Source organism: Hyla sarda, chromosome 1, assembly GCF_029499605.1.
Source record: "Hyla sarda isolate aHylSar1 chromosome 1, aHylSar1.hap1, whole genome shotgun sequence".
Taxonomy (NCBI): Eukaryota; Metazoa; Chordata; class Amphibia; order Anura; family Hylidae; genus Hyla; species Hyla sarda.
The window spans coordinates 378,020,079-378,033,200 of NC_079189.1; the positions used below are offsets into that span (position 1 = coordinate 378,020,079).

The following is a 13,122-nucleotide window of genomic DNA, read 5'->3' on the forward strand; positions in this document are numbered from 1 at the left end:
GCTGCGGTGAAAAATTTGCTGCAGCCCAAACTTGAAGCAGGAAACTTACTGTAAACCTGCCCGTGTGAATGTACCCTCCAGCTGTTTCAAGACTACAATTCCCAGCATGTACTGACAGATCGTGCATGCTGGGAGTTGTAGTTTTGCAACAGCTGGAGGCACACTGGTTGGAAAACCTTCAGTTAGGTTCCGTTACCTAACTCCGTATTCTGCAACCAGTGTGCCTCCAGCTGTTGCAAAACTACAACTCCCAGCATGCACTGATTGCCGAAGGGCATGCTGGGAGATGTAGTTATGCAATAGCTGGAGGTACGCAACTACAACTCCCAGCATGCCGAGACAGCGGTTTGCTGTCTGTGCATGCTGGGATTTGCAGTTTTGCAACATCTGGAGGGCTTCAGTTTTAGAGAACACTGCAAAGTGATCTCCAAACTGTGGTCCTCCAGCTGTTGCAAAACTACAAATTCCAGCATGCCCAGACAGCAAACAGTTAGGGAATGCTAGGAGTTGTAGTTTTGCAAGATCTGGAGGGCTACAGTTTATGGACCACTATATAGTGGTCTCAAACTGTAGCCCTCCAGCTGTTGCAAAACTACATATTCCAGCATGCCCAAACAGCTGTCTGGGCATGCTGGGAGTTGTAGTTTTGCAACATCTGGAGGGCTACAGTTAGAGACCACTGTATAATGGTCTCAAACTGTACCCTCATGATTTTGCTAAGCAACTCACTGGCTTCCGTCGGATCCAGCCGCACGTAATCGCCGCCCGCCCAGATCGGTAAGTGGATCTTCGGCGCCGGTCTCCTTACGTTCCCCATTCTGCCCCGCCTATTGTGGGTGGGCAGGACGGGGAAAACGAAAGTTAACCCCCCCGCCCCCTATCTGCTATTGGTGGTCACGTCTAGACCACCAATAGCAGGGATAGGAGGGGTGGCACTCCTGCCACCTCACTCCTATGCCTTCAGGGAGATCGTGGGTGTCTTAGACAACCGCGATCCCCCTTATATTACGGGTCACTATCGACCCATAATGACCCGTAATCGCGCAAATTCACTTGCGATTTGCCGCGATCGCTGACATGGGGGGGGTTCTGATGACCCCCCTGGGTGTTTGCACGGGATGCCTGCTGAACAACAGCAGGCATCCCGGTCCAATCCCCGCCCGGTACCAGTTTGTCATGACGTACGTCAAGGGTCCTTAAGGGGTTAAGGACACAGGGTGTACATGTACGTCCCGAGTCCTCTCCCTTTCTATAATACAGGGCCACACCATGGCATAGCGGGTCGGGCGGGCCGGGACCCATGGCTATTAACCCTTTAGTTCAAAGTTGATCGCTGCGTCTAAAGTGAAAGTAAACTACCCCTAGCTAGCTCAGTGGGCTGTTCGGGACCGCCGCGGCGAAATCACGGCATCCCAAAAAGCTGGAGGACACGTGGAGGGTCCCCTACCTTCCTCCTGTGTGTCCGATCGCCGAATGACTGCTCCGTGCCTGAGATCCAGGCATGAGCAGTCAATCGGCAGAATCATTAATCTATGTTATCCTATGGGATAACAATGATCAGTGTAAGAGATCAGTGTGTGCAATGTTATAACCCCCTATGGGGCTATAACATTGCAAAAAGTGGAAAAAAAAAGTTAAGATCATTTAACCCCTTCCCTAATAAAAGTAAGAATCACCCCACTTTTCCCCATAAAAAAAAAAAAAAAAACAGTGTAAATAAACCTAAACATATGTGGTATCACCGTGGGCGGAAATGTCCGAATTATAACAATATATAGTTAATTAAACCACACGGTCAATGGGGTATGCACAAAAAAATTCCAAAGTCCAAAATAGTGTCTTTTTGGTCAGTTTTTATATAAATGAAAAAAAAGCTATAAAAAGTGATCAAAAAGTCCAATCAATACAAAAATGGTATCTCTAAAAACTTCAGATCACAGTGCAAAAAATTAGCCCCCATACACGGAAAAATAAAAGTTAAAGGGGTCAATTTTAAACAACTACCTGCATGTAGTTATGATTTTTTCCAGAAGTACGCCAAAATCAAAACCTATATAAGTAGGGTATCATTTTAACCGTATGGACCTACAGAATAAAGACAAGGTGTCAATTTTACCGAAAAATGTACTGCGTAGAAACGGAAGCCCCCAAAAAATTTTAATTGTGTTTTTTCGTCAATTTTGTCGCACAATGATTTCTTTTTCCGTTTCGTCGTAGATTTTTGGGTAAAATTACTGATGTCATTAAAAAGTAGAATTTGTGGCGCAAAAAATAAGCAATCATATGGATTTTTAGGTGCAAAATTAAAAGAGCTATGATTTTTTAAAGGTAAGGAGGAAAAACCAGAATGCAAAAACGGAAAAACCCCTGTTCCTTAAGGGGTTAAGGACCGAGTGTTTGTTTTTGCATTTTCGTTTTTTCCTCCTTACCTTTCAAAAATCATAACTCTTTCCACCCCACTGGACCACCAGGGATGGGATTAAGGCACCTTTAGACAGCATCGATCTAAAGAGTTAATAGCTGGCCGCGGCAATCGCCGGCCACCAGTTACAGTAATCAGCTGAGGGCCGGCAGGTACGAGTATACACGTCCAGGGTCGTTAACGGGTTAAAACTATGTCCTCTTGTGGTAGTTTTTCTTTTTAAATATCTTCTCCTTTACGTCACGGCCACGTTCCCTCAAAGCATGTTTATGGGAGGGGGTGTGACGGCATGAGGGGGTGTGGCTATAACATAACAACCCCAGCCACCAGCACCCAGATGTCTAGGGGCGGAGTACCCCTTTAATGAATGTACTCCATTTTTTAAATCTAACGTTTCTCTTAAAGTGGTAATGTTGGAATGCTTTTACTAAGCAAAGCGATTCGGAGATAATTTTTTGTGACATATTGTACCTAATATTAGTGGTAAATTTTTGATCATATAAGCAGCGGCTTTTGTGAAAAACTCATTGTATTTAAAAATATTTGGTCAATATCTTTGGATAAGGGATAAGATGTCTAGGGGTGGAGTACCCCTTTAAAGACCAGTCTTTAATTTATCTAAATTCCACAACGAAATCCCATTTAAGTCAATACACCTATATATTTATTTTAAAAAAAATAAAAAAAAACACTTACCTGGGCTGCAAGTTCTGGATTCTGACTAAGTGACTGCATCATGCTCCTCATGTAGGGAGCAGACAACATGTTCTGCATAAGCTGAGGATTCTCAGATATCTGCTGCATCAAGCTCTGCATTCCAGGTGTATTGAACATCCCAGCTTTAAGATACAAAATAGAACAGGTTGTTAATAAATGCCTACCTCCAAGAGCTTGGGATACAAGCATAATGTAATCTATGTAAAGATAAAGGGGGGGAATCTATAACACCCTGAGTAGTGGAAGAGTGTTCCTTTTTTCATTTTTCAGAGGCCTTTTTAAAAAAAATGAAAGAAGCAATCTGAATGCTATGGGCAACTGCACCACTTTTCTACACAATTTTTTTTAAAATAAATCTTCCCCAGTGGGCGCATATTGTGTGGTTGTATCCACCATAACCTGATACATTTGTTTGATTGAAATACCACACTAAACATCTTACACGATACTTGAACATAGTTTCTAAGTTATTTATGTTCTCAGCCATTAAACTTTGACAGTCATGTTGCTGCTTTTTATATATGTTTATATTTACATCCCCCACCCAAAAAAAAACAAAAAAAAAAAACACAACAACAACAACAAATACTGTATTTATCGGGGTATACCACGCATCAACCTATAACACGCACCCTCGTTTTTCCAAGGATATTTAGGTAAAAATGAGGGTGCGTGTGTGCATGTGTATACCCGGATAGACTGTTTCTGACTTCGCAGAAGCCCCCAGGAAAGGCAGGGGGAGAGAGGCCATCTCTGCCCGCTTCTCTCCCCCTGCCTTTCCTGGGGTCTAGAGTCTTGCTGCCGTCGCTTCTCTCCCCCTGGCTATCCAAAGACTTCCGCCGCTGCTGCCCCATTACCTCCCCCATCCCCGGTTTTATAGTTACCTGTTCCTGGGGTCCACACTGCTTCTGGCTCCGGAGGCGTCCTTAGCTGTCACTGTGCGCCGGGCCACTGACGGTGACGTCGCGTTGAAGACGTCACTTGTCATTGCGCAGCGCATAGCAACAAAGCAGGACACGGGACACAGAACGCTTCAAGACACAGTGCGGCCAGAAGCAGCGCGGACCCCGGGAACAGGTAATTATAAAACCGGGCATGGGAAGGCAATGGGGCAGTGGCGTGGCGGTCTCTGGACCCCAGGATAGGCAGGGGCAGAGAAGCGGGCAGCGATGGAGAGTTTATCGGCATGTAACACGCAAATAGACTTTAGGCTAAACATTTTTGCCTAAAAAACGTGTATTATACGCCGATAAATACGGTAATTGGCACAGCCCATATCTGTTCTGCTAGCCAATTTTTCACATGATGACTATACTATTGTAATGCTTATATAAAGCCCCCTGCACCAATACTGTCCTATATGTCTTTAGCATTGTTTGGTGCCTATTCAACTACATATGTTAGATAAGGTAATATGGTACCTCCTAGTCCAGATGACAGGTTTGGCAAGCTAGAACTTGTTGAAGTGGTGCTGCCCCCTGTGCTGTTTCCAGTTGAGGTAGCTGCACTGCTGCCTGTTGATGGAGACCCAGCAGAGCCAGACTGCGGTGCCCAAGGATTAGGCAAAGGATCTCTGTTTTCTGTTCGTGATGGTTGATTTCCTGCATTGGCGGAAGCATTGCTCATCAATGATGCAAATGGGTTACCTCCAAACTGAAGAAAAGGGGAAAAAAAAAATTCACATGTAGTTAAACAATTTATCCTATTTGTGCGTTGCCACAAAAAGGGAGATTTTTTTTTTAATTCACCGTAAAATATCTCTCGTAGCCTTCATTGGGGGACACCTATACTGATGGACATATGCTCTTGCCACTAGGAGGCGCTGACACTAAGGGAAAAAAAAAAAAAAAAAAAAAAAAAATCGGCTCCTCCCTAGCAGGATATACCCGCCCACTGAAAGTGAGGTGATCAGTTTAATCACAAAGCAGTAGGAGAAGCCAACAAAGAAACATGTCCGAAGGACCCTAGCAAGCAATCCCGATAAAAACCCCAATAAGCGGAAGAGATTATCAGGACAAAAAACAAAAATGGGTGGATGCGGTGTCCCCCAATGTAGGCTACGAGAAAGATTTTACGGTGAGTACAAAAAAATCTCCTTTTCTCGATCACTCTTCACTGTGGGAAACCTATACTGATGGGATGTACCAAAGCAGTTCCCTAGGGTGGGAAAAAAACAACCACCAGAGAAAGGCAAACAGTCCAGAGACTGAACCCACTCATTCATAAGGCCTGCGGCAGAGATCCAGGGCGGAAACAACCGAGGCCCACAAACTGAGTTCTCGGAAAAGAACCCCTGTCCATGGAGAAGGACTAGGACGCCAAAAGGAAGGGACCATCCTTTGCAGAGACTCGAAGCCTACGGTCCATATAGAGACAAGAAAAGGACAACTAAGAAGCCAGATGGTCCGGAAGCATCCCGGAAGGAGGTAGTAATTAACTCCAAGGAACACAGAACCAGACAGAGGTCTAGCCCGGTTGCAAAACAAAAAAAAAAAAAAAAAAGAAAAAAAGGGCCACCACAAGAGAACTCTATCCAGAGTCAACCGATTCAAGAGAACATGGATGAAAAAACCAGGGGGAGCAGCATACGCCTGAGCAGAAGGAGAGCACAGAAGGTGGCGACCAGAAAAACCACTGGAAAAAAAAATAAAGATACGGAAACCGGCTTTAGAGAGGCCCGATGCATAAGATTATTGAACTGAACATCTGCAGACCAAAAATCCCTGTCCCTGGAGCCCGCAGCGAGCACATGGAAGGCAAAATTAGCTTGACTGGTGCAACCGGATGACCATAATGTCCCCCGAAGGAGGCAACGAAAGGTAATAAATGGTCAAAAAGGGAGTGGAACTCCCTGAAAAGGGGCATCCTGGAAAAACAGAGCAACAGGCATGGGAACTGGAGTGTCCAGAATCCCCTGCAAGATGTATGCGAGAGAATAAACTGCCAAGATCCGGAACAACGGAGTAGCCGACCTGGGAAGTGGCAGTTCCTGAGTCTCCCGGAAGACTTACACCCGAAGGGTAAGTAAACCCAATGTCCACGAAACACTCCGGGTGACAAACTTCAGAGTTGAGAAAAGAAGAAGTGTGATACAGAAAAACCGCCCCACAAATGGGATCGCGGAGAAGTCTGGGCAGGATTGCTACATATGTCCGAGAACTCATCATCACTAAGGCCCAAAGAACCAGGAGGGCTGACCAAGAAAAGAAGGGACGCCAAAGCATACTAGAATAGTGTCCAAGACAAGGAGACTAACTGGCCATGGACCCCAGTGGTAAGAGCGGACCAGAGCACTTTGAAGCAACATCCCGTCAGGACGGAAACGGAGGGGGAACAAAAAGGAACCCAGCTGGGACTCCCAGTTTCTGGGCACAGGAAGGTTATTCCAGAAGACTGAGGTATCAGTGCAGCGCAACTGACACTGTCAAAGGGAAGGATGAATAACTGTGCTGAGGGAGGAGGAGAGCAAAGGTAGGGCCCAAACAACAGACTGTTGCTAGACCAGCTGTCGTCGAGCCATACATGATTGCATAAACTCCACCAACAGAGGAGAGGGCCAAGGCTGTCCTAGCAGCAGTAGATAACCAATAAACAGGGAGAGAGACAGGTTGCAATAGTGGGCAGTAAGCACAAGTAGAGACAGATAAAAGTGAACTGACTGTCGTCCCATCAGGCCCCATACCACCGCAGACCTGTGGAAAACAAGATCACAGGAAGGCCCAAAGCACACCCCACTGACAGAAGGGAAGGGGAGCTCTACACGTGCAGTGGGACCTTAGCAGATGTAGGGACACAGACATGGTTACCTCACGAGTAGTGGGGTACCAAGACTGCAGGCACGAAAGAAAATGCAGATCTCCAAAAAACAGTCAGTACAAAAGACAGGTCAGCACCCAACGGTAGGTCACAACCATGCCCCTAGAAGACCAACGTCGAACAGAGAGTGCTGCTGTTGCTGTAAAAGGCCATGGAACCTGCAGGAGACGCCCAACCCCCCCCCCCCCCCCCCCAAATCTCCTAATGGTATTACACATCAGGTCTGAAGATGCAAGGGAAAAAGGATGTATGTGGTGCGGGAAACATGCAGACAGTCTGACTGACTGGTCCAATGAACCCACAGAGGCACACTAAGTGGAACATCACATGGAAGTGAGTCACCAGACTGCAGTCGCAAAATGGCAGGAATGGGGGATGAGACCTGGTGGATTAGAAAACTATGCGGACAGAGTCTGGTTATCTGGCATAGGGAGAATGACCACATCGGGTCCCGCATTCAGAACCACATAGCGAAGGTGGATTACCAGCCTTAGGCTGTGAGAGCAGCAGGCATGTAGAGAGGGACCTGGTAAAGTAGGGAACCAGCCTTTACCACATTGTATAGGGCCCAAGCAGCACAAAGGAGTGACTTGTTCATAACTGCACCTTGGCAGTGGGATACCTGAATTTTCATCTGGCTGACTGGAGAGTATTCCTGAACATGCAGGGTCACTACTTTGAACCGTCCCACAGAAAGTGGGGCACAGGAGTGCGGCCGATCTGATGGGCGACCCAGTGGAATAGGAAACCATAGAGACAACTTCTGGCTTACTGGCATCAGTCCCTCGTACCTGCACAGACCCTTTACAGATTCCTCACACCAACGGTGAGGTACGGGGGGGGGGGGGGGGAGACAGCTAAGCACACGGCAGCCCTGAGAGGGGAGACAAATGGCAGCGGAGACCATACAGGCAACGGTCTGACAGGATGAGTGCCCTTCCAGGCGCTGTTGATAGGGGCCCAAGTCAGATAGGCAATAACTGTGCTCCATTGACCCATGTGGAAGGGTGGGAAGGTCTAGACGTCATGGATAGAAACCCCATCACCCTGGGAGATTGGGGGAGGCTGAAGAGCTGTGGATTGTATCCCCTTCGTTTTGTAGAGGGTCCATGATAACATGCCAGGTTACCCCTCCGGACACCGTGCAGTAGCAGTGAGGTAACGGAACGCCAGCTGCAGATACATCAGCTTCTTGGATAAGTGAGAGGTGGTGGAGAAAACCATGTAGACCACTGTCTGGCTTACTGGTATGGGTCCTATAGTAGACAACGGATCAACCTGGTGGAATCCTCGCACTAGTAGTGGGGTACCGCAAACCAGCCGCGGATGCGGCAGCTGTGAAATGAGAGACAGAGGAGACTACTGTCTGGAATAATGATATCAAGTCCAATCCATGCCCATGCAGGGACCCCACACACTGGACGTGGGGATCCGGGGGACTACCCGCATATGCAGCAGCCTGTGGAAGAGGGAAAATTGTATGCACATGCTAAGAAACCCTGATGGGTGACTGGCGGACATAATGGACAGGTCATGGCGCTCAGTGTATAGGACAGTCACTGACTGTAACCTCGGTAGCATCCAAGGGATCGTGAAATCCCTGGCAATGACCCACCACAACGAGACACAAACGCTCCCTGACAGAGCGAGAACCCTGCCGAAATTAGTTATGCCAGAGGCATACCTCAATTGACTCAATGTTATCTGCCATATCAGATCCCATACAGGGTGACAGAAACAATAAAACAGCCCCTGGCATATATTAAGCTGAAAAGAACAGATATTACAAGCCAAGGCTGTAATAGTTAATGGATGACACAAAGGTGAGCTCACAAGTAAAAATGGGAAAGAAGGACACAATTGTAATGATATGCCACAAGAGGGAGCCAAATGCCACCAAATAGAGTGACCAGCAGCAGAGATTTTTTTTTAACACATGGCAGGAGGGAAGCATGGGGAGCTAGGTGCCCTGGGCTGATGCTGTCCATCTGATCTGCTAAGTTAGAAAGGGAAGGACGCCGCACCAAGTCCCTCATGCAGGGACACTAAGGAAATGCACACTGGCAGCCCTAGGAGCGTCGAAGGCACAGAGCAGCGCGCTCTGCAGCCGCACAGCTCTGCGACCAGGGAACAAGAGCGAGCCAGACGAGCTCCTGCCGGGCTGAAGCCAGGAAGGCCAACGGAGCCGCTCAGGCTCCAAAGCGCTGACGACCCCCGCAATGGTGAAGGGGCGGAGCTATCACCGCTGGAGGTGCGAGTTATCACGGTCGTGGGGAAAGATCGGTGGGGCGTGTGAACCAGGAGGAGGAGCTGCCTTGACCTCCCGGGTCACGAGTTGCTTAGGGGGGAGAGAAGAAAGGCGGAGCTACTTGCTGCCATAACCCCCTGAATCTTAAGAGGATGTGCTGCCTGGCCTCCAGTATGCACGCTGGCTCAGGGGGAGAAGAAGAGCTGAGCCATGTGCCATAACCCGATGAATCCTGCCGGCTGAAAACAAAGGAACAGCAAGGCTGTTCAGAGGTGAGCCGGAAGATAACTCCTGCGAAGGGAGCTACTGCAGAAGGGTCAGCGGCTATCCTCCTGAGGACCCAGTATGCAGAAAACAAAGCCCCCCATGAAAGAGAGCCCACACATAACGCTTCTAATAAAGGACAAAGTCCCTTTTTGTAAAGAGGAAGGAAGCAGGGCCAGGGAAAAATACTCCCCTGCGGATGCCATCTTCTTATACTCATGCAGACGTCTTCAACCAGCATATGGCCACGCTGCATCATACCAGGGTACAACTTCCAGGCACAAGCAGTTGGCGAGAAAGGGTTGCCTGCCCATACTCTTATGTTCTGTACCCCTTTGTAGCACCTCCTGAACCCCACCCTGAAAAAAGAGAAACAAAACTAAACAGCCCTTACTAGAAAATAAAATTAAAAAATTAAAAAAAGAGAGCTCCAGACCTGTGTCTTGTCTCTTACTGACACTAGCTAAAACTGATTACCTCACTTCCAGTGGGCGGGTATATCCTGCCAGGGAGGAGCCTACTATTTTCCCTAGTGTCAGCGGCTCCTAGTGGCAAGAGCATAGACCCATCAGTATAGGTGTCCCCCCAATGAAGAGCAACCAAAAAAGCGTTATATTGCATTCAATATGGATATCAGAAAAGTGACAAATTAGAATAGTTATTTATCCCATTGAAAACACATACCGTATGCCTTTGCTTTATTATATATGTACATTTATTGGACAATTAAAGAATACACATGAAAGCAAAAAGCACAAAAAGAGTTTGTTCTGTTGCTGAACCAGAGATTGGCCCGTGCACCTCACCTACAACACCGTTTGACAGACATGAAAATTGTTCGTACAGATTGTTAACTGTTCAGCCATCTTTATGTCTATATGTCTCCCTCCTTACACACTAGCAGTTCTACAGCAAATACTCTTGGGGTAAACAAGACTCAAACATAAAATACTTTATTACAGTGTCTTATACTCAAAACCATGCGCTTCCAACTCTAAAGTTAGGATTAGTCCTATCTTACAGTGCAAGAATACAACATGATTTTATGATCAGTGGTAAGAGAATAAAAGGGGCCACAACCGTGATTTAAAGGGGTACTCCGGTGGAACACTTTTTTTTTTTTTTCAATCAACTGGTGCCAGAAAGTTAAACTGATTTGTAAATTACTTCTATTAAAACATTTTAATCCTTCTAGTACTTATTAGCTGCTGAATAGTACATAGGAAATTATTTTCTTTTTTGGAACACAGTGCTCTCTGTTGACATCATGACCACAGTGCTCTCTGCTGACCTCTCTGTCCATTTTAGGAACTGTCCAGAGCAGCATGTTTGCTATGCGGATTTTCTCCTACTCTGGACAGTTCTTAAAATGGACAGATATGTCAGCAGAGAGCACTGTGGTCATGATGTCAGCAGAGAGCACTGTGTTCCAAAAAGAAAAGAATTTCCTCTGTAGTATTCAGCAGCTAATAAGTACTGGAAGGATTAAGATTTTTTTATGGAAGTAATTTACAAATCTGTTTAACTTTCTGGCACCAGATGATTAAAAATTAAAAATAAACTTTTCCACCAGAGTACCCCTTAAAAGCTGTGTCCCCTTCACTGTTTTTTTCCTGCACAGGCATGCCCCAGCCACTCGCTGTTCATAGAGTTGAAGTGTAGCCCCATTAAAGTGAATGGGAATGCTGCAGTTCTTTGCACAACTTGGTGGTCAGGAGTAACACTGTGCCTCTTCTCAGTTACCCACAAACAAAGCCAACGACTGTAAGTACCTGTTCTTGAGCAGCATTAAGCATTGGCTCCTGGATGTCAGTATACATTCTGCGCAAGGCATTATAGCCTCCAGGAATGCTCTCAAGGTTGCTCAAGGCTCTGTCTTGGTTCCTCATCATCTCTTGCATCATTGCCGGATTTCTTGCCAGTTCTAATGTCTAGAAATTGAAGTGATAAGACTGATAATTTATTGCACTCACCAAGCAGCACATAAAATAGAATTGTCCTACTGAAACAAAAAAAATATAAAAAAAATAAAAACACACTACACCACTGTCTCTTAAGTTTCAAAGCAGAAGCTAAAGTATATGCATTCCTGGCTAAAAATCTTTGTTCTACTGACACTATATTTTACAATGATGAATACACCATTTGCGTCTCTATTTAGCATCTATATTGTAAAGGGTATTCAAATTAACTGCTTTCTAAGCTTTTCAATACAAATAGGAGTGAATAGGTAACAGAAGCAACCATATGGCATATAGCTGTGTATTTCACAATGGTGTATTCCCCCTAAATTTTTTCCGCCAAGTACATTCGATCTACAGTGCCTTTGGAGTGGCCCAATCATTATCCAGTAGGGATGCTGACAGACTCCATAACAAAAGTAGGAATGGTGTAGGACAAAAGAGAATATACGAAAGAGTCTAATACTACATACTTGTCGCATGATGTCTGGATTATTAAGCATGTGACTGATCTCAGGATTTCTCTGGATTAGTTGCTGCATTTGTGGGTTGGCCATAATCAACTGTCTCATCAAGTCAGGGTTAGATAACATGCTCTGAACAAAGGGATTTTCCATGATCTGAACCATCATCTCAGGATTGGACATAAGCTGCCTCTGCATTTGACTCTGCAGCTCAGAGAAGTTTGATGCATTCATTCCTAAACTGCTAAGTCCAGGCAAGCCCCCGAGTCCTCCTGAAAATAAAGACAAAAAGGGAAGAGTCAAAAAGTCAATATCACCATGTGGTAGCACAGGAATGGCTGCCATAAATAATCTACTTTTGCTCATATATAGACATTTTTAAGACTGGTATTCAGACAGTAATCTGTACAAATCACCCCTACAAGGTGTGGCAAAGTGATGAAGTCCCTAAACTTATGGGATGGTCCCCCAGATTTATCACCTCATAGGAAACAAAAATCCCAGATGTGACACCAAACAATGCTTAAAAGAGATTGTCTGGAAATCAAAAGAAGGTTCTACCTCTTCTGCGCTCCACGTCCACTCCCTGGCCATCTTGGAAGTATACTGTTCTGAGACAAGAGGGGGCAGGTGCTTGTCCCGCAACATTGGTAACAGTGTGTGTGGGCTAAACCATGCCTACAGACCATGACTGAGACAAGCACTCGCCCCCTCTGGTCTCTGAACAGTATACTATAGAGACTACCAAGGATTGAAGAGGTAGGACCCTTTTCCTGCTTCCCAGACAACCCCTTAAATAGCTTAATCTGACTTCATGAACCTCAGACAAATAAAAGTAAGTTATTCTAGGTAATGACGTTTTCCAGATGAAGCAGAGTAAAAAAAAAAAAAAATCAATCATTCACTGTTGCGGAAAATATTATGGAGTTTTCAAAACAAAATCCCAATTCCTACTGTGTTTATACTTTTTAGGCTTTTACAGTGAAATTCTTTGAGGTATGGACTAACTTACTTACAATATTCTACATTCAAGTGGTGAAAGAAGTTAACTTTGTAGGTGCAAGGTGCTTTAGCGCTCCCCAATTCATTGAGACAATGCTAGTGCCAGAATGTTTAAATGGGCACTGTCAGATACAAAACCTTTTGATATGTTGTAAAGCATGTATAATCAACAGGTTTTGCAATTGCTTTCATTAGAAAATGTTCAGTATTTCATACTGAAAAAGTCAA

At 45.6% G+C, this 13,122-nt stretch overlaps 1 protein-coding gene across 1 annotated transcript in view; it reads right to left on the reverse strand.

The window, feature by feature from the left end:
* The window catches only part of UBQLN1 (ubiquilin 1), a 49,112-nt gene that overhangs the window by 8,409 nt on the left and 27,581 nt on the right, over window positions 1–13,122 (reverse strand). The window contains exons 4-7 of the mRNA XM_056523969.1: window positions 11,902–12,164; window positions 11,240–11,398; window positions 4,561–4,792; window positions 3,119–3,261 (exon numbers count right to left, since the gene is read on the reverse strand). Coding sequence (XP_056379944.1) covers window positions 3,119–3,261; window positions 4,561–4,792; window positions 11,240–11,398; window positions 11,902–12,164 — 797 coding nt within the window. The remainder of the gene's footprint in view (window positions 1–3,118; window positions 3,262–4,560; window positions 4,793–11,239; window positions 11,399–11,901; window positions 12,165–13,122) is intronic.